The sequence below is a fragment of the Periplaneta americana genome, chromosome 7 (genome assembly GCF_040183065.1).
Source record: "Periplaneta americana isolate PAMFEO1 chromosome 7, P.americana_PAMFEO1_priV1, whole genome shotgun sequence".
In the NCBI taxonomy this organism is placed as follows: domain Eukaryota; kingdom Metazoa; phylum Arthropoda; class Insecta; order Blattodea; family Blattidae; genus Periplaneta; species Periplaneta americana.
The window spans coordinates 174,320,370-174,343,837 of NC_091123.1; the positions used below are offsets into that span (position 1 = coordinate 174,320,370).

Below are 23,468 nucleotides of genomic sequence, written 5' to 3' on the forward strand. Positions count from 1 at the left end.
CCTTATCATTTGCAACGTGTACAGGCCCTGTCACCAGCAGATTACCCTGCACGAGTTAGGTTCTGTCAGTGGTTCTTGCAGCAGTGTGGTGTAAATCCGAACTTTCCTGCCTTAGTATTATTTACAGATGAAGCACAGTTCACACGAGATGGCATAACAAATTTCCACAATCAGCATGTATGGGCGTATGAAAACCCACGTGCAACTGTTCCATCTCATCACCAGGTGCGGTTCTCCATCAACATGTGGGCCGGTATCATTGGTGATGGATTAGTTGGACCCCATGTACTTGTAAACAGACTTACGGGGCAGGCGTACACAAACGTCCTGGAAAACACCATACCTCATGTTTTAGAAGACACTCCACTGATCAATCGTCTACACATTCACTTCTTGCATGATGGCACTTCTGCACACTTCATTCGTACAGCTCGCCGGTACTTGGATCGAAGGTTTCCTGATCGATGGATAGGTAGAGGTGGCCCAATTGCTTGGCCTCCACGCTCACCTGATCTGAACCCTCTCGATTTCTACTTGTGGGGCCATTTAAAATCATTGGTTTATTTGTCTCCGGTGCCTGATTTGGAAACCCTTCGGAATCGAATTGTGGCATGTTCTGAGGACATACGCAATACTCCTGGAGTTTGGGATCGTGTTCGCAGGTCAATGAGACATCGATGTGAGGTCTGTATTCAAGCAGGAGGTGGACATTTTGAACATCTTCTGTAATGACAACGACCTGCGGAAAGAAAAACGTTCTGGTGAATTTCAATGTTGTGAAGGCCATAACTCGGAAATGAAGCATTTACGGACACATGTTGTAATGAACTATTTTGATTGTCTACATGTGGGAAATACATACCTGAAATTATGCCCCGTATTTTTGAAACACCCTGTATACTGCTCAAAAAAATCAGCGGAACAGATTTTTGTTGGCCTGTATATTCTTGGTATAAGACTAGCTGTTTTGTGATATTACCATATGAAGTAACATCTTGTCTATTTAGGAAACACAACATTTGGTTCACATCTTTGTCACAGTCCAAGCAAACCAAATAGTAATTCATTCATGCCGAAATCCAATACGATTTAGCTTGATTTTTTCCATGTGACTATTGCCATTTTCAAACATATTGGAGGTGTATGTTCATTGTCAATATAGTACCGAAAGCTTACCACTCTTAGATAAACATCGAAGTAAATTAACAGCACTGGAAATGAAATATCATAGAAGAGCTGTAGGAAAGACCAGAAGAGATAGACTAAGGAATGACAGGATAAGAGAAGAGGTTAAAATGAGAAAAGCATTAACAGAGGTGATTAATGAAAATCAGTTGAAATGGTTTGGGCTTGTATATCGTATGGGAGAGAAAGGGAAGGTTAAACAGGTGATGGAAATGAGAGTGGAAGGAAGAAAGAAAAGAGGAAGACCAAAGATTAAATGGTAGGATACAATAGAAAGAATAGGAAAAACAGTGGTAGAGATGAAGAGAATGTGTAGAGACCGGGAAAATGGATGAAATGGACGAAGAGAGGCGAATCTGATGCTTAGCAGCAGAAGGGACTGAAGAAGAAGAAAAAGAAGAAGTTATTCTAAAGGAATTACAAAATGGTTGATATCAGCGAAATTGAAGTCGCAAAATCTATCACCCTCCTTCAACAGGAATAGATTTATTGTTGGATCGCCGATGACTTCCATTATTCTGTATCAATATATACAGAGCTGTCAAACGTTACAGGGAGACAGAGCAATTCAAGAGGAGACGTGGTCAAGCATGTAAGCAAACGACAACAAGAAATGATGATAGATTTTTGGCTCTTTCTGTTCTGTGTTGAAGCACTTTCACTGCCCATAATCTATGTACAAAACGACCTCAGATTAATAAATGGAACATCAGTAAGTGACCAGAGAGTCAGGAATAGTGTGACTTTTAATTCAAACAATAATGTAACTTTTATTGTCACAACAATAATCACGTTCTAATAATTGAATTTAAACACTCCCATCAACAATGGGATTTCCACTCCACACAGCAACACAGTATTCGTTATTGCACTCCACAGACGACGATCTCAACTAATGTTCACAAAGCACTATTTACAAACAAAACTGTCAGTTCTCAGTTCACAGTTCGTTTGCCTTGGCTAGTTCTTCTAGCTCATTCACTCAAGTTCACAGTATATCGAACCCAAGACTTCCAGAGACAGTCCACTGAACTTCGAACTCAGGTCCCCCAACTGCGGTCCACTGCACATCGAACCAAAGACACCGGATATGCCGCACTCGCCTGGACGCTCACACAGTTGCGGACACACTCAAGTCGAACTCCGGTCTCGAAGCTGGCTTCACTGCTACACAAGACTGACTGGCTTGCTGTCCAAAAACTGAACTGGCCTCTCAAAGGCTGGCTTCCTTTTATTTGTTAGGTAACACTTCACGAGCCTTCGATTTCTGGACGTTTCTGTTTCGGGAGGTTTCGTTCCCACCCTTCACCTCGGCAGCACAGCACCTGCAGCTTTGCGTCCCCTTTGCTTCGCACCACACCGCACATGCCCACGCGCTAGATGCGTGCGCAACTTCCTTTGCAGCGCCCAGCGACTGCCGATCTCTTCCTCCTTCTGGCGGACGCGTGTTCGACGACAGGAAACAGCGAGAACATTCCAGCATGGTTGCCACAATAGATTGAGGGAACGCAATTTGAAAGCTGGAAAATCTCTATGTGTCCTTCTTTTAGAGGTTCATCACAAGCGAGCACGGTTAAGATCCACTGTGGAACATGTAAATTGGCATTTTCGACATTGGAGGCAAGTGCTGTTTATAAGGTGAACTAAAGTTCTCCCTGACTTCATGTGACAGACGATTGAGTATCTGGAGACGTCCTACAGTGCATCTCAACCCACCTAATATTCAGAAAATTGACAGATTTGGTGGGACTCAATTATGGTCTGGTGCAGCATCAGCTTAGAAACCAAAACAGCCCCCACCATCATTCCAGGACAGCTAAATGCAGTTGGCTATGTCGAGAACATATTGGAACACCATGTTGTGCCTGGAGTGGCATGTACTGTGCTCCGACCACGAGAAAGTCTCTGCCGGATGAGACGAAAGGGAGTAATGCTGTGAATGAATGTTGATGTCATAAGACGTCATAAGGTCACACACATGGGTACTCATATCTCTATATATTGTCCACACCTGTGGAGTAACGGTCAGCGCGTCTGGCCGCAAAACCAGGTGGCCCGGGTTCGAATCCCGGTCGGGGCAAGTTACCTGGTTGAGGTTTTTTCCGGGGTTTTCCCTCAACCTAATACGAGCAAATGCTGGGTAACTTTTGGTGATGGACCCCGGATTCATTTCACCGGCATTATCACCTTCATTTCATTCAGACTCTAAATAACCTAGATGTTGATACAGCGTCGTAAAATGACCCAATAAAATAAAATAAATCATATCTCTATTGGCTTGCTGTAACAGCACAAACAATAACATTGATACACACATGTTTATACTACCCTAGTTACAAAATTAGATCACTATTAATCTCCTGGTCTTTTAATCTCTCCATACAGGAAATAACAAATGCAGGAGAGAGCATGGTTTTTAAACAGACGTTATAACGATAATATTATATATCTACTTCGCTCCAATAGATGTCGCAATAGTAAGCACATTCCTTTCACGGTTGATTTCCTGGTTGGAGAACAGTATGGGTGCTGACTTTGACTGATGCAAGATGATGCTAGACTCCATGTTGCTGTCGTCTGCATGAACTTCCTCAATGAGCACGAAACTCCTGTAATGGATTGGCCAGCGATGAGTCCAGATTTCAATCCCATTGAACACTTGTGAGATTTACTTGAAAGACGCACCTGTAGGTGCCCTTGAGGCCCACAAGACTTCGAAGAGCTTGCAGTGGCACTATTTGAATAATGGAGAAATATGCCACAAGTGAATATTTGGAAACTTGTGCACAGCTTGTCTCATAGATGTCAAGCTGTAATTCTTGCTCTGGACATACGAGGTACCAAGATCTTGAGGATTCTCACTTTGTTTTGTGCAGTGTCAAGGAAGATGATCATCATTGACCATAATTTGTTTGTAAATGACCATGGAAAATAGTGTGTTATTATATATTGACTTTGAAGTTCATGCTGTATCGAGGAAAATATCCTACGTTTTCATTGGCTGCATTCAGCCGGGACAGCGCTGAGGTAGCGCTGAAATAGCGACAGCACTGAACGCCTTGCTGGCCGACAGCGCTGAAATAGCGGGCGCCATTTTTCGTAGCAAAATTTTTTTCGCTGCAAACCTGCTGCTAGCCAGCGAAAGTGGAGGGGGTAGGCAATAACCAATGGTATCATATATTCCGGAGTAGATGGAACAATAGCAGCGTGTTTCTTTGTAAACACAGCGGACATTTTGCAATGGTCGTTCAGGACCTCACAGCTGCTGTAACTCAGCAAAAATGAATAGCTGAATTAGCGCTGTCCCGGCTGAACGCAGCCATTGTTAAATATGGAATGAATTTTAAATCTTGTTTCGCTAATTTTTGTGAGCAGCATATTTTGGATTTTGTTGAAGTTCGACTTTAATGTGTTAAGTTCTTATATAGAACATTTTAATTTTCAAATCGAAATAATTTCATACAATTGGTGTTATATTTAAGGTAGATTTTTTTTTTTTTTTAGTATGTAATATGACTTTTGTTGAAAGTTGTTTTATTTCTATTTGTATCAAGCAATATGATTTGAAATTAGCAAATATATTTTTACTGTGCTCTTGAAACATGAATAGAAATGCAGTTAAGTCAGTTTTCTTTCTTTCGTAGGTTGTTTCATACATAAAGCATGAGCTTCGTTTATTCCAAGCTATGGCGTACTTACCGTCATCCCCACTGTGCGACAGTATATTAAAACCTGAACAGCAGGATTATACTCTGCCAGATCTTAGGGACCAAACTCTTGTACCATTGATCAAGCAGGTAATACATTATTTATCTTAATTTTGCATGTAGAGATCATGAGTTTTAAGTCAATAGTTCAAGAAAGAAGAAGAAAAAAAGTTATTTTATTCCGGCAGTCCTCGGCTGAAAATAGAAGAGACTTGGGAAGTTTACTAAGATCTTTATTTTTATCTTTTTAAACCTAAGCTATGGAGATGTTAAAATATAGAGCACAGAAAGTGTACAGTATCTAAGGAATATTTTGATAATAAACTTACAAGGACAGATCATATCGAATATGTAATCACAGCTTAGTATATACAGTTGCGAAGCTCAATACTTACTAAATATGCAAACATAGACAGTTGAAATATGCATCCCTAGATAGTTGCTAGCCACCAGGATCGCTACTATCGGCTCATCACAGACTCTTTCCCTAGCAGATGATAAAATGTATTGTACTTTTGATTTCGTGTTCTTTTGAAAAATTAACACCTTCCTTCCACTATTGAAATACGAAATACATAAGATTTATATATTATTTTCATAAAGTATATATTATATTTTATAAACTCACCTTCCTGGATCTTTCGGAAGGATAACTCTGACCTCTTTTTCTTAGAATTTATAGTGCAACAAACGTCTCAATGTCCCATATTATTACTCAAATTATTGTATTTTAGCCATTTGGAGTTATTAGAACTGATAACGAACATTTCACAGTTTACACAACTTTTCACAACAATGCGAAATACAGCACAGTCAATGCCTTTTCGATCTAGACCAGGCCGTAATATATGTTCGGGTTTTCTATTTCAGTGTATGGAGCTCAGTGAATTATTATATTATAACTTTATTGTGTATCATAGCTAAGTTTTATTTAGTGTAATGTGTCCATAAGTTCCCTTTACTTCTTGTTGCATAATATGTTGCAGAAATAATTACAAAACTGTGTTATTTTAATGTGAAGAGAATTTTACATGTTAACATAATCTTTTCGCATCAATATTTTAAGTTTAGAATGGAAGCTATTTTGAGGTTTAATAAAAAAGAATTTATATTGTGATTTTAATATAGCACATCTACCTTCCTTGATAAAGACAGAAAATTTATCATACCACTCTTATGAAATTAGTGTACGTACGATTGTTACTTCGTCTCTTAGGTAGTAGATAAATACAATAATTCAATACTCAATTGTAGTATTAAAATACAGACAAATTGAATGTTCGGAGTATCATACATGACATTATGCTTAATTATAATGTATAATTGCGAATTTAGAAATATAAGATATAGTAAACATAACCTATAATATTTCCATATGAATGGCAGGGCATTGGAGACCACTAAAATTAGACAGAAAGGGGCAACTGGTACAGTAAACATAACCTATAATTTCAATGTATCTAAATATTCGTGTGGTGCAACTGAAGATTACTGAATCGTGCATAAATGACTGTACAAGAATTTCGCAATATTTAATCGAAATAAAGACAGGTAGGTCTATTACACATACGAACAACGTAATTTTCACACCAAAAATAACATTACACCTTAACTCGCAAGGAATTATGTCTGAAGTGTCTCCTAATCATTGTTTTAAATTTTATTAATGCAATTACACTACATTTTAGAGAAATGTATGTTACTTTTTATGCATTCCAATTAATTTATATGGTTGAAATGCCGCCCTTCGTGATCGGGTTGAGTCACATGGTCTGCCTTATGGCCTATATTAGATCACGATGCCAGTGACACAAGCTATTGTTCCTAGTACACACAGCGCTCCAAGCGGCTAGCAACTGTCACGAGAAATGGAAAAAATCACCCCAAGCTTCGCGACTGTATATACTAAACTGTGGTGTAAGTGTAAAGGCTACCAGTAAATTTAAACTGTTGTAAAAGAACTCTCAGGAACAAAATGGATAGGTTCAAGGACTACACTAAACACAAACTAGAACGTACACAAAATCAAGCTTTATATTTCATGACTGATGCAATCAAAACTGCTTCATCTTTCTAGAACTAGGAGTTGTTTAGTTAAATCAGGTCTTAGTTCTGCAATAAATAGTTTGATCTATCTTTTATCTGATGTAGGTCTCTAGATTTTCAGTAAATCCTCATCAGGTTAAAGCATTGGATGGTAGATCCATGTTTGATCATTATATTGACTTGCTCATTACCATATATCCCTCTATGTCCTGGGACTCAAATGATATTTGCTTTATTATTCCTGGATACGGTTTGCAGGGTAGTTCGATGCTGTTCGAATAAAGAGGAATTAAAGTAATTTTTAGTGCAAATGGAGTTTTGTTCGCCAGGTGAATACACAAATTAAATTCTACAAGTGGGTGTACAAAAACAAAACAATACTAGATAAATTCCCAAACATACAATTTGCTAATGCTCCTTATTTCAAAAAAATTTATTGTAAATTTGCTGTTAACAGAGAAAATTTAAAGTTCAATTATTGTGATATCTGTGTTTTTTCTTCTTTTTTCTTTTATTACTTTTTACTCTGTTATTCAATAAAATGTCGTAACATTAACTTATGCCTCCTGGGCACTAGTAGGTAACTTACTCTTTCTGTGGGTGTTAGAGAGTTCTAATGTAAAAAAATCAATTTGTATCTTTGTTCTGGCAATGAAATAATAATAATAATAATAATAATAATAATAATAATAATAATATTATTATTATTATTATTATTATTACAGTAGAACTTGGTTATAGCGACCTCGTTTTGTGCGACACCTCGCCTATAACGTCAAATATTCTGTGGTCCCAACTAATTCCCCATAAGACATATGCTTTTCTACCTTGCTTAATACGACAAACACATATGCGTCTACCTCGCATATAACGTCATTTTCAACCTCAGTTTGGAATAAGATTTTCTAAGAACCAAAGTATCTTAAGAAATATTTTGTTGAAATCTGACCCTGACAAATTCTTTACAGTCTCCTTCTGTCATGTACCTTGGAATGCAGGCGGGTTCCTCACCCCATTATAACCTGCCCGAATTCATGCGGTATTAGATCAGTTTCGACAGGAAGTTTTCACTAAGTGCACGCATTTTAATGCAGTAAGCCACTTAAAGAAGTGAGTGACACTTTAGAAGTCATTAGAATTATGAACATGTTCTATGAAGCTAGGGAAGGGAGCAGTGAAATTGCAACTGAAATTATGAACATAGAACGTAATTTAGCCCTAGAAAGTGTGTATTGGGCAAGTAGAAGAAAACAGAGTAAAATGACTGATTACTTCACTTCTAAGTAAAGTAGTTTGGTGAGTACTGAACAAACTGTTTTAATACAGAATACTGTATTTATAATTGTAGGTCTACGTGTATTTTATTATGTTCTTTGTAGGCTTAAAAGTCAATACATAAATCTGAAATAAGTCTAAGTTTGTTATTTTTCATTTTTCACCTCACTAGATTGATAATATGAATCTCGGTTACTACGACACTCGTTTATAACAACATAATTTTTAAGGTCCCTTGGATGTCGTTATAACCAAGTTCCACTGTATTATTATTATTATTATTATTATTATTATTATTATTATTATTATTGTTGTTATTATTATTATTTGATATGTTTTATTTATGTAGAACATTATTTTCAATAAGGGTCGTTAAGTTTAATTTTCATTAATCACAAAACTCATTTTTATGACTTATCTCCATTTATACCTAAATACCATGGAATTGTGCATTGTAAGTACAAAATATGAAACACTCAGCAAACAGTGAATGTTTGGAGACTTTCATTAACTTGACCCCCAAATATTGGATCCAAAATACGATGATAAATTTATTGTTAATTCCTGAGTGATTCACTCACTCTCTCTCTCTCTCTCTCTGTCTCACACACACACACATTCTCTCTATCTCCCATACACACACAAGCATGAGCGTACTCTCTCTCTCACTCGGTATCTCACTCTTTTTATCTCTCTCTTTCTCTCACTCGCTCTCTCTTTCACTCTCTCGCTCACTTTCTGGACCTATTCTGCAAAGCAAATCCTTGAACTAGCAAAGAAATTAGATAAGCCAGAATTCAAGGCTTCTAATGGATAGCGCCTAGTCCAATTAAATAATGTGCTGTGATATACAGTACAGTATTATAGTGTAGTGTTAGATATTAAATTTAATGTGATTAGTAAACTTTAATAATGTTTAATGAGTGAGTTACGATAACGTTTGTATTGAAAATGAGGTTTTCATCAAGATGATTCACCAACAGAATAATGCCCACATGCATCTATGTCAGTTAGTGTAACCACTGGTTAAAATTGTCACCTAACTCCTGGTTACAACTTAAATAGGAGGTTAACCACGGTAATCTCTAACTGGCCATATTCGAGTGGTTAAAGGATATAACCAGTGATTAGTAGAGCAAGTAAAGCAAAATGGTGGCCTGAGCCACAGGTGATTATTTCGAAGATGATTATTACTGTACAGTATTTGAATTACTTGGATAGAGTATCAGCGTGAAGTTTTTGTAGTGGAAAGAGAGAATTCTTATGAGGAATTAGGTGACAGAAAATTTCAGGAGGGATTTCGTTAATCAAAATCTACAAACGGATCACTTGAAATGACACAAGAACAGTCATATTTCTCCTATGGATCGGCTGCTTATATTACGATTCTATGTAACTGTTCTTCTCTGTATTTTAAGAGGAAACACTCGAATATCTCTTTCTCTATGTCACTGTCTGAACAAAGAGAGGTTATGGATGAATCTTAGGATAATGCACAGTTCCCTGGTGTAAGTGGGGTTCTGGATCCTACACACAATCCTACTAATCTTTTGCATCCTTTTCTTTTATGGATATTCCATCTTTTTTATATAATATGTTTAAATCTAGTAATTAAGTCTACCGATACTTCAACCTCACATTGGGATATAATCATTTTTGCATTAAATTTTCCATTTTGTACGATTTTAACCTAACAGTACTGAAAAACAAAGAAATGCAACTCGCAAATATAACAGCGCCCAAAGGCAAACAAATGCAACGTGAAAATGTAGGACACATTCATTTTGATGTAGAACGCAGTTAGCGCAGTCGTTTTTAGACGTTGACCATTATCTTTGCTTTCCTTTAGTCATTATGTAGAAACAGTGTACCATCATAGACTTTATTCTGGTTAAGTAAGGTGTTAGCTAATCATGTTAAGTAATCGGTGATTATGAATGATGCACAGAAATTACATTATAACCATGGTTACTGTTTAACTGTCATTTCGTAATCTATGATTACTGCGTTTTTAAATGATGTTGATGCACTTTGCCATAAGTGACAGGAAGCTGATTTAATGTCATAGTGTTAAACAGAATATTTTGTACTACTTGCAGTTTGTGACATATCATTTTGTTTTTAATTTATACAAATGATAAAATATTCCATTTTAACTTCACATCTAAATAATACGTAAACCTGTCCACAATGGAAAAAAATTAAGACCATGTCACTTCCGTCTTAAACAGGTTTGCTTTTAAGGGCAGAGGAAACAAATCTCTTAGTTTCCCCTATTTTCTACTCTTCTTGCTTTGTCATTTGTTTTCTTACAAGTGTACTTGCTACCTTATGCATAAACCCTGATTAGTGATTATATATTTTTTAGACCGCACTTTTACTAATATATTTCTTCTCTCCTAGGAGACACTAAATGATACACAGAAGCGTGCCATCTTGCAAACTGCTTTTACTTGCTTAAAATCAGAGCCTAAGATATGTATGATACAAGGACCTCCAGGTATAACATTAATTTTCAAAGAATCATATATGAATTTCATGTCACAGAGTTGCTAGTGTTTATTAAGTTATTATTATATCCTGTTAAAGGGGAATGAGGTAAGTCTTAAGAAATCCTCAAGTGCACTTGCACTCATGCTCATGTGTGTGTTCCTCACCCTAGATTGAGTATTAAAAGGTTATCTCTCCTCCTATCAGAAGGAGATTGAGTCTAATTAATAAAGTTAACACGCACTTTCAACAGTTACTAGTTCATGTGTTCTTCCATAAAAACAATAGTCACTTCAGCTATATCAGGCAATATGCCAGGCAGATAAAATTTACAAAACTAATTGTGACGTAAGTAATGAAAAAAAAATCGCTCTATTTTTCAGGTATTTCATTGTATATTGTCGTTTTTATCTTTGATTGTTTTATTTTTTGTTTCCAGTTTTTTCAAAAGCAGTTGCTAAGTTATCGTAAACCTGATCAATAAAATTAATGTGGTAAATAAAGGTAGGTAATGAAAGCAAAAACCTTCATAGCCTAAATGAGGTTCATTTTGAAGAAAAGCATCGAACTACTGGAATGAGAAACAGTAACAGTAGAAGCAAAAGGCTTCAGAGTAGATGTACAAGCTCAAGTAATAAATATAAAAATTTAGAGGAAATATTTATTGCAAAAGGAGCTCAACATCTTAAGAAAATTGACATCACTCAAGAAACAATATAAGCAGCATGCAAATTACTGAGACAGACTGATTACCTTCACAAACATAATTAAGCTACAAATATACATGTGGACATGTGCATGCATTTACTGACTAAAGCTACGGTTTGGCTACGGCGATCTTCGCTGGGATTCTGTCCTGTCGATTTAAATGTGCATGGTTTCTTTACGGCGATGAACGTCAATGAACGTTGCTAGGCTCGACGGACATCGTTAGCGTTTGCCTTGGAGGCAAAAACCTGGCGATCATCGCTGAGAAACCAACTGTAAAATTACAGTAAAACAGAAATCTTTCTGCAGTTTCTTCACTAATGAAGATGAGATATTAATTGATTAAACACGAATCCCTGTTCGACATGAGCCAAAAAGAAGAACCAATGTATACAGTAACAAATCTATATTTTGCAACAACCAGAACTGTTAATACAATTGAGTAAAGTGATTCATAATTGAAGGACACTCACACGATGCGGCAGATTTAGCTACTGAAGCAAAAGTTAGAGTGTGAAATAGTAAGTGAAGTGGAATTCCGAGCAAAGGAGAGAAGTGCAACAACCTCCTCACATTATTTTTTTTATTTGTAACATTATGCCCTAAATAAATGCTCCTAAATGAAAAAAAATAACATTGTAAAAAGTAAAAATAAAGTGTTTATATAATTGGTTTTTACCTTAAAGTTATGCTTATCTTTCAACTGGGCTTATTGTTTGTGAAGAAATTTTGTGGATAATTTTACAATATCATTTTCAATTGAACTTAAGACAAAATGAAATTGTTCGGAAGAAAGTCTGAAATATTCCTTAAAATTGGTGGGTTCATTTTCAAGAAGTCTTAATATCAGTGAATTAAAAGACCCCTCTGTATATCTATGTATTTCTAAACATGACATTAACTGCCGATACTTTAAAGATCCGTACTTGTTTTTCAAGGCAAAACTTATATTATAACGTTATCATATTCTCATCCACATATATTATCAGGTGATCAGAAATGGTCAACTATATAAAACAATTTACTATCCATCTACGAAGTTCGCCGGTAAAGAAACCACTCTCTGACGATGACCGCTGGTGATTTCAAACATTGGCGATGTTCATTCGACGAAGATTGTCGTAGCCAAACCGTAGCTTAATTCTGTCACTTAGGTATCATTGTTATTGATATGTTTTATTAATTCCTGAATGGATAAATTAGTGTCTTCAGACGTGAGAGATTTTATTAATGCCTTATCTTCATTTCTTTTTAATTTTGATACACTCAAATCTGTATGATACATTTACTAATTCTTTTCGGAAAAATAATTTTTCTTGTACAAAACAGCTCACCAGCCTGTCAGGGGATCTGAAATGTAGTAAAATTTTATACTTTGATAATTAATAGTAAAAGCCTGTAAAGATTTAGGACAGTATGCATAGTCAATGTCAACTTTCCACAGACTAAAGGTATGGTCACACGTCACTACGTTTGCAGTGATGCAGTACAAAAAACTGCGCAACTCTCGTACTGCGACTTGTGAACAACGGTGCAACCCGAAAAGTAGCGGCTGCCGAACCTGCTGCTTGCTACTTTTCCATGCTGCACGCAGCTTAAAAGTAGCGACGTATGAACAGGGTTCTCAGGGTTGCAGCCGCAGCATTTTTGATATCGGTTTTGTTGAAACTTTTGCTGCAGTTGCGACCACTGTTGCCACCCAAATGTGCCAATGATACTTTTATTGTTTCGATGTATTTTAATTTTATATGTGATGAAAATAAATTATTTGTAACAGTTATTAAATACACAACACAGTCTGAGCATATTTGCTGACGATATAATTCACTTTTTTAATTTTCTGTAGCGTAGTTTTAAACAGGAGGGTTGCCAACATTGATTACGTGAATATGCTGTTGGTTATCATTTAAGTACATAGGCGTTTTTAAAAGCTTTATAGTAAAAATAATGCCAATTTCTGAATACTAGTTAGGACAGAAAAGCAAATAATAGATAAGTAAGCTTTCGCATGAGTTTCTTAATAATGCGAACATAACCACAAAATGTATATTGAGAAGTCAACACGGAGATGGAAACCTGCAGCATGACTGCAGCTGCAAAAGTAGCGCCTTGTGTGTGAACAGACTCGCAACCTCCAGTTGCAACTTTTGCAGCACTCGGGTTGCGCAGCACGAAAAGTAGCGTGCAGCGCGCTACTTTTGGCTTACGTGTGAACACGACACGCAACTTTTGCAGCTGCAGTACAAAAGTTGCGCAGCAAAAGTACCGACGTGTGACCGTACCTTAAGAAATCAAGACCAGTTTGAATTTTCGTATGCACAGTCGTGTACTTTGTACTGTCTCGGTCTCAAGACAATCCTGAGATTGCGTTACAAGAATATTCCCTTTGAAGGAGCATGTTTTCATACATTATGTCGTCATTGCTAATCACGTGGTCAGTGTCCACGAATTAGTATTATTTACAATCATGCATTGTTTCGTGTTATTAAAAATACCCAACTTGTAACAAGCTAATTTGGCAATTTATAATCTAATAAACACACTGGGATGAAGTTTCATGTCTTGCCTAATTGGACTGAGTTATGCAACAATAGACCAACCGAAAATTCGAAAAAATTGAGATATTTGCACATATCTGTTGTTGACTGAATTATTTAACTCTGAAAAAAACCAGAATGCATTATCTGCATTTTGCTGCTATTTATAAGCAAAATTCGTTTATTGCATAAAATTTATTTATCTTTCTTTGTAATATTAAATCAACTGCTGTTTAGTATTGTTTGTGCTGTTTTTTTGTAATAGTATGAATGTTACAATATTTCTTGCATAAAATGCTTAATAAAAACCAGATTTATTTCAGTGGTCAGTATCTCGAAAACAGGTTTTTGGCAGTTAGTATCTTATTGCATAACTCTGAAGAATTATAATCAGGGGCGGCTCGTCCATAAGAGCTGCGGAGCTGCAGCACTCCCTGCTTTGACGGGAAAATAAAAATAATATTTATTTTAATTTTTAGAAGAATTGTTACAGCTTTTATTGGTAAATAGCTTTATATTTCATCTGTCCAGGAATATGTACTATTATCTTATGCATAATCTTTTTGCGCGTCGACTGTATTGGAGTTGACACTGGATTCAAAGTCGTCCTGGGATCTGCAGGGTGGTCAGCTCATAGAGAGTGTGTCTTGCATGATCAGGGGGTAGAGAGGTGAAGGGAAGCAGAGGGAAACTGCCGCTGTTTAAAACCCATATCTCGCTGCAGTGGCTTGCAGAGCTAGGCCACAAGGGATCTTTCCTCTCCTCCCACACCGCTATTGTAATGCTGCGTCAAATGGATGCTCTATTCCCTTGAAACTTAATGACAAAATTTTTATTTTCTTTAAACATACTTATTGTTGTAGAATCTTATCGAGTTAATATAACGAAATTAATATTCTCTTTTGCCTTATTATTACGTATATATCCAGCTTCCAGTAGAACCTTAGGATTTGCCTTAACTCAAAATGATTGCACGAGTAGAATCCTTTCGATATAGCACGTAAAATACGAAAGAGACTTTTTTTTCCAGTTTTAGAAAATTGTTGACCATCAGTATATCTGAGTGTTGCTTTGGTGTGACGTCTTAATACCGTAACTTAATCAGTGCAAATTTTCAAGTGTGTGTGAATTACAGAATATTAATTTTATTTTTCTCAACTTTCCCTTGTGGAGAATATTGATGTAATGAAGTGAAATTAAAGGATCATCCATTATCCGACTTAAATCTTACTTTAGCTTCATCCAGCCGAAATAGTGCATATATGTAAGGAAGTATAACAATGAAATTTACGCTAAGCATTTGTGGTTATGTGAATGTGAACAAAAAAAATCTGTATTTTGTTTTCCTTGCCTCTACGGTGGTGATGCTGCATGGACTAGGAGTGGTGTGACACATTTAGGACATTTGCCCCTAAAAAGCAAAATGCACGAATCTTTGCAGTCTCACTTGAAAAATGTTGTTTCATTGGCTATGTTACGCAACTCATACTGCTGTGCAATTAAGTGAAACGAACAGAACACACATTCTAAACATAATCAAGAAGTGAGAAAAAATCGTGAAATTATTTAAAAAAAAATATTGATTGTATCAAATTTTGTGGCCAATATGAACTTCCCCTTAGGGGACATGATGAAAAAACGATTCGAAGAACCCTGATGTGTTTCGTGGGTTGCTACAGTTCGTGAGTAATCTAAACGAGCCTTTCAAAAATCATTTGGAACATGCCACTGTTTAAGGTTATTCTAAGACAATTCAGAATGAACAGGTAGACTGTAAGTTGAGTGTCTGCCGATCTGAAATTCAGACTGAAATCGATGGTATTAGTTTTTTTTTTAGCGATTAGCAAATGGTCCCACAGACATCTCCCAACTAAGTCAGGAAGTTTTGGTTTTTCGATATGTAGTGCATTTATTTTTGTCCTATACTTATTAGTAATGGTATCAAGAAGTGAAATTTGTATGTACCGAAATCTACTGCAGTTCTCCCAATCCACGAGTTCACGAGCCGCCACTGGTTATAATGTTTGTTACACTCGCTTGAAAGTCTCATAAATCATAATGCATAATGCAATCAAGAGTTTGCAGAATTCTTGGAATAGGAAGATCGTGACCTGTCTTTAGTTCTTCAACTGGTAATACAATAAAATTGCCATTTAGAACAGTGTACTATGTGAATCTGTAGTGTTTGTAAAACTGTTAATCATTGTAAATTTCTAGTGGATTTTCATTGTCTCTAAAATATCTTCTTTGCAGTCATTGTTCATGTTCATTGTAATCCTCATTTCCAATAAAATCAAGAAACTCGATCATAGCCACCAGTGTATCTCAGGCAGTAGCGCGTTTTTCTGCTAATCCGGAGTTGCGCTCAGCCATGAGTTCGATTCCAGCTTGGGCTGATTACTTGGTTAAGTTTTTTTCCGAGGTTTTCCCCAGCCATAAGACGAATGTCAAGTAATCTATGGCGAATCCTCGGCCTCATCTCGTCATATATCATCTCGCTATCACCAATTTCGACACTAAATGTCCCAGTAGTTGATACAGAATCATTAAATAGCAAAGTAAAAAACTCGATTGTCATCTAAGATACCCACTATTTTTTTCTCACAGCCGACTGAGATTGTCCTAAGACAGTCTCAGCCCCATCTCAATGATATTCTGGGATAGTCTCAAACTCATCTAAAAAACTTGAATGAATTCTGTGGAGTCTCCTCAAGACAATCTAAGAGCAGTCTCAAACGCGACTGTGCATACAGGCCTAGCAAACACACACAACGCACAAATATATATATATATATATATATATATATATATATATATATATATATATATATATATATATATAATGGTAATGTTCATTAAAATAACAACATTCTGAAGTGTTTACATAAAATTTTATTTTATTTTTTTTCAGGAACTGGTAAATCACATGTCATTGTTAATTTGATTCTACAAATCTTATATAGTTACAAACAATATCGAAAATATGGCAGCCGTAAGAATTCTCCTAGAATCCTTCTTTGTGCACCTTCTAACGCAGCCGTCGATGAATTGGTATTACGACTACTTCAAGTCCGTCAGAAAATTCGCAGTAAGTCTCTAATATCATCTGCTATAAAATGAAGAGAGAAACCAGATAAATATTCTACGAGGCCTATTCGTAAAGTAACTTTCGTTTATTTTTTACAAACCTGTGAATGACGTTAACAGAATTGGGTTTGAAAGTATACATTCTAGTTTATTTTTCCACATAGTTTCCAGTCACATTGAGACACTTGTTGTAGCGTTTGACAAGCTTTGAAATTCTGCAGTCGTAGAATTCGGCCGTCTGCGACTGAAGCCAACCTACGATGCTGTTTTTCAACTTTTCGTCATCGTCAAAGCACTTCGAGCCAAGCATGTAGAGATGGTAATCGCTAGGTGCCAAATCAGAGCTATAGGGAGGGTGATCCAATACTTCCCAGTTGAACTCTTGCAGTTTGGTTGCAGTACGACGCGATGTATGCAGCCAGACATCATGCAGGAAAATCACCCCAGAGCTCAACATGCCACGACGTTTGTTTCGAATGGGCCTTTTCAAGTTTGTTAGTGTGTTACAGTAATGCTCAGTGTTAATTGTGGCATTCCTCTCCAAGAACTCCACTAGCAAAATTCCTTTTCTGTCCCAGAAGACAGTTGCCATGAGTTTCCTTGTGGAAAGTGTTTGACGACACTTTGTGGGTTTTTTTTGGAGAGTGAGTATGGTCCCACTGCATTGATTGAAGCTTTGTTTCTGCATTTACATACCGCACACAAATCTCATCTGTCATAATCTGATCGAGAAAAGCATCACCTTCTCTTTCGTAATACTCAAGAAAGGACAGTGCTGCTCCCATCCGCTGAGCCTTTTGTTCCTCAGAAAGAAGTTTAGGCCCCATCTGGCAGAAAGTTTCTGGTAGCCCAAATCTTCGGTAATCACTTTGTACAGAAGAATACGATTAATCTGTGGAAAATCCTCACTAAGCTCTGACATGGTGAACCTGTGGTTTGCTCTAACCCTTCATCAACCAAACGAATCAGATCTGCATTCGTCGGTCGACCACTTCTCTCTTCATCATGGACATTGGTTTGCCCATTTTTGAACATACGGCACCATTGTCTTACACCACCTTCACTCATTTCGTCTGGCCCTTAAACTTTACAAAGTTAGCAATGGATTTCACTAGCTTTACAGTTTTTGGCCACAAGACATCTTATTACAGAACGTATCTCACACCTGGCGAGACTTGCGATTGCAGCACACATTTTGACAGCACGTGGCTCAGAGAGGAACAAAGACATGACTTGACTCTACCGCTGCTCGACGTGTACTGCTTCAAGGTACACTCCACCGCAAGAGCGGTGCCACTGTCTCTGTTGTTACACACGCTATATGAAAACAGGAGTTACTTTATGAATAGTCCTTGTACCATATCATCACATACCTGGGTTTAAAATAATGCAGTATATATAATATAGGCGTCTTTAAGAAGAAATTAATCATCTTCAATAACAGCAACTCATTCCTCTAAACCCACTGTATGTGAGAAATATTGGAGAGCAAGAGAGTTAATGGTTTTTATGCTCGACCATGCCGAAACGTAGTAATTATACACCTGGTAGCAGTCCTTTAATGCATGTCATTAAAGTACACCTATTCATTAAAGTTCAGGTTTTCGATTATTCTCGGATATGCAATCGAAAGACGAGGGAAACGTCACGGAGACTGGAAATTCAATACTGTCGCAGAAGGTTATGTTCTGTTACTATAATAATTAGCGTTAATTGTAAATAATATTAAAATAAATTCAATTTGTCATCTCGTTTTTCAATTCTAAATCAATTTCCAGGTTATATCAAAATTAGTTCATGTTATTCTCTACATTACATCAAGGTCAATGACATTATTGTTCCTCGGAAAAAAATCAATACTTTTGCGTCTGTGCACATCTCACAATTTACGAGCTATGCACAAGGTCACTTCCGATCTTCAGTCAGATACGAATAAGATAAATACTTCTGAATAATTTCAAGTTAGAAATATGGTCGAGCATAAAAAGTCGTATGAAACTTGCCTATAATGGTAATTAAGACGCTCGTATGAAAATTATGAAACTCGCTTGCGCTCGTTTCATAAACAAACATACTCGCGTCTTAATTACTATCATTATGGGCTCGTTGCATAATGTACTATATTGCCACGAATTCAGAATTAGTGTCCACACCTGTGGAGTAACGGTCAGCGCTTCTGGCCGCGAAACCAGGTGGCCCGGGTTCGAATCCCGGTCGGGGCAAGTTACTTGGTTGAGGTTTTTTCCGGTGTTTTCCCTCAACCCAATACGAGCAAATGCTGGGTAACTTTCGGTGCTGGACCCCGGACTCATTTCACCGGCATTATCACTTTCATTTCATTCAGACGCTAAATAACCAAGATGTTGATACAGCGTCGTAAAATAACCCAATAAAAAAAATTCAGAATTAGTTAACAACAAAGACATTATATATGTAATATTAATGTAGAAAAATTGTAATAAATGCTGCAGTGTTGGTAAGCCTAAATACTAAACACACCATAATGTATGTACTTAATCTCAGGCCAGCCACCAGAGTGGCTCAGTTGGCTGAGGTGTTTGCCTGCCAATTCAGAGTTGTGCTCAGATATGGGTTCGATTCCCACTTGGGCTGATTACCTGGATGGGTTTTCTTCGAGGTTTTCCCCAACCATAAAGCCAATGTCAGGTAATCTGTGGCGAATTCTCGGCCTCATCTCGCCTAATACCATCTTATCACCAATTTCATTAATGCTAAGTAAGCAAGTAGTTGATACAGCGTCGTTAAATAAACAACTAAAAAAAATCTCGGGCAATATGTCAGTAATGTTAGTTAAATTGCAGTTAAGGAAGTGGAAGGATTTTGCTTCTGAGTTCCTTGTATGTTTCATATTCTAGTAGATGTCTCTTGTAGGCCTAAATTACATTTTTGGGTATGTGAGTGGAAAGATTTCAAAATAATTTTAATAGATAATAAGATAGAATCCAGCTAAATTGTATGTCTTTACTTTCTTTTTTTTAATGCGTTTAAATTATGTTAAACTTTTATTAATAATTCAGCGTCATTAAATTTCTTCTATTCTTTTATTTATATAGAAGAAGACAGGTTCAAGATGGTTCGTACTGGGCGGCAAGAGATAATGAATTCTGCAGTGAAGGAAATTTCAGTGATAGAATTGGCCAAGAGAGATGCCAGAAACATGACACAAAGCATGGAAAATATTGAAAGTGTGGATTTAGAGGTATGTTAAGAGTTGAATTTCGCGTTTACACTTCAAAATGATGCATTCTTTATATACTACTAGTTGCAATCTTTTTATCTAAAGATAGCGGTATAGAATTGAAATGTTAAATTGGTTAGAATGTTGGTACATGTTAAATAATATAGGTCTGTTACATTACAGGGATCATAGTTTTCACGTTTATTTATATTAATACAAAACTTATATCAATATGTAAACCAAACAGTTTAATTTTAATTACTAAACCTTTATTATTTGAAGGTTGCCAGGACTGACAGTGTACCAGATATTCATGAATATTATATATATATATATATATATATATATATATATATATATATATATATATATACAGCATGATTTCGTTCAAAGTGTACAAACTGCAGGAGATGATTCTTGAAAGGATAAGGTACAAAAATTGTATAATGAACGTAGGCTGGGGAATGCATGCTTTCCCCACCAGAGAGCGGTACTGTTCCCATGACGGTAGTGAGCATTTGTATCGGTAAAATTACGTAGACATCCGCTTCAGTGGTAGTGCCGACTAAACCTAACGTGGACGTGTTTGTGTAGGTAGTGCAGCGCTAAGTTATAATGGTCACCAATCGCGGACAGGCTGACATGTTATTTACATACGGACAAGCACATGGCAATGGGTGGGCAACTGCACGACTGTACCAGAAAAAGTACCCCTATTGACAGCACCCACAACGTACAGTGTTTACAATAATTTTTTTGTTGTTTGGGTGAGACAGGCTCGTTAATGGGACTGGGTCACCATGAAGGGTAGGTGTGCCAGATACGTACCCCAGTCTTGGAGTAAGTGTGATAGATAAATGCTGTGGAACAAGATCGCCGTATCAACACCAGGTAGGTGGCTCGCCAATGTGGGGTAAGCTAGACGATTGTGTGGAATATTCTCCATGAGAACTGTTACTACCCTTATCACGTGCAATGTGTGCAGGACTTGTTACCGAGGGACTTTCCTCTGTGGGAATGGTCTTGTCGCTGGTTCCTTGGACAGGTCACCTGTAATTGGAACTTCCTGTGATCCATCCTATTCACAGATGAGGCCATGTTTACTGGTGGAATCAAAACAACTCCAATAGATTCTATGAGATTCCTCACTAATATTAACAGCATCAAAATGACAATAGAAGAAAAAGCACTGATTCAATATGAAAAACTTATCAGATTACCAGGAAAAAATTGGCATTCATACAGTCCTCTCTTTAGATTGAAAACTCAAAAAAGTTTCATATCCATGGTTCAAGAATTAAAAGAGAAAATCAATATCCCGAATTTAAAAGAAAACTTACAAATTAAACCAAACCCTTTAACTCTATTAAATATAGAATATAATCTAAATTTAACAGAAGAAATACTGAAATCAGAAGTAAGCACTGAAGTAATGAAACAATTGTCTTTAGAGACAATTAATATTAGGTACCCTCCACAAAACTGGCTTCATTTATACACCTATGGATCCTTGATCTCCAGAGAACAAGGTGCCGGTGCAGGTGTTACGTGCTGTCTCTTCTCACTTTATAGATCTCTTGGGTATGGAACAACACGTTTTGATGGAGAAATCGTTGCAATAAGTGGAAGTCTCAGGAATCTTCTATTTCACATCAATAAATTTAAGAATGCAGTTTTATTGTCAGACTCCAAAGCAGCTATTCTATCAATAGTCTCTAAACACACATCTTCATCTCAAACAGTAGAAATAACTAAAATGCTCTCTCAATTAATATCACTCAATAAAAGAATTGTATTCCAATGAATACCATCCCATTGTGGAATCCTGGGAAATGAGAATGCGGATGCTTTAGCAAAGAAGGGCAGCACTGCTACTTACAGACCTGTTACTAAATCTACATATTACTCTGTGAAGAGATTTATTAAATCTACATACTTAGACTTCAACAAACAAAATTTGATAACACAATCTCAAGGGAAAAAATGGAACTATCTGCATCATAATCCACAGTTAATTCCCGATTTACCACGAAAATCGTCTGTAGATGCATTTAGATTGGCAACAGGCCATGATTGTTTGGCCAAACACCTGCATAGAATTGGAATATATCAGTCCCCTAACTGCCCATTGTGCAACTCAAACCAAGAAATGGATTCGGAACACCTCAAAATCTGTGCTTCAGTGGCTGGTCATGATAATATCTTTGAAAAATATTGGAGTGCAAGAGGTCAAATGACTTTATTGTCAAACACTTGGCATTAGAAAACAACAACATTTACGAGGGGCGGCATCATCAATCTCCACAACAATCATGTATGGTATATGCAGAATCCCCGTGCTATGGTGGAAGTGAAACATCAGCACCGTTTCAGCCTCAATGTGTGGGCAGGGATTATTGGCGACTGTCTCGTTGGACCAGTCGTCCTTTTAGGACGCCTCACAGGTGAGGTATATCTCAATTTCTTGCGGGTGACCCTCCCTCTCCTGTTGGAAGACGTTCCTTGTGCAGTACGAATGGTTATGTGGCTGTTGCATGATGGTGCTCCAGCCCATTTCCATATTACCGTGCGGAGGCATCTCAACATCATCTTCTCCGGTCGATGGATTGGATGAGGAGGGCCAATTCCATGGCCTCCTCAGTCACCTGACCTCAACCCGTTAGATTTCTACATGTGGGGGCATCTCAAAGCAGTCGTGTATACTGGAACAACACATTCACGCTGCCTGTGACGCTATCCGTATGCAGCCTGGAATATTTGAACGTGTGCGGCAGTCTCTGCTACGGCACGTACACGCATGCCTTGAGGCCCTTGGGAATCACTTCGGGCAACTCCTTTAACTGTGGCCTCATGACACTGCGTCATGCATTGCATTGTAGTATTGTGAATGAATGAATAAATAAATGCTTATAGCATAGAACCTATGCATTTCCGGATGTATGTTCATTATACCACGTTTGTTCCTTATCTTTTCAGGAATCATCTCCTGCTGTTTGTACACTTTGAATGAAATCATCCTGTACATACACACACACACACACACACAGATATATATATATATATATATATATATATATATATATATATATATATAAACCTATGACATAAAATACAATAAACAAATACAGTGAAGTAAATAATACAGACAAGGAATAAAATATAAATTTCAAACATTGGTAACATAGCGATAATTTCATAAGATCCATTCGGAATCCTTTAAGGGTATATGTACGT

At 36.9% G+C, this 23,468-nt stretch overlaps 1 protein-coding gene across 1 annotated transcript in view; it reads left to right on the forward strand.

The window, feature by feature from the left end:
- Setx (Senataxin) overlaps window positions 1-23,468 on the forward strand; it is a 92,690-nt gene that overhangs the window by 43,250 nt on the left and 25,972 nt on the right. The window contains exons 10-13 of the mRNA XM_069831933.1: window positions 4,830-4,982; window positions 10,617-10,713; window positions 16,860-17,036; window positions 20,110-20,255. Of these exons, the coding sequence (XP_069688034.1) occupies window positions 4,830-4,982; window positions 10,617-10,713; window positions 16,860-17,036; window positions 20,110-20,255 (573 nt within the window). The remainder of the gene's footprint in view (window positions 1-4,829; window positions 4,983-10,616; window positions 10,714-16,859; window positions 17,037-20,109; window positions 20,256-23,468) is intronic.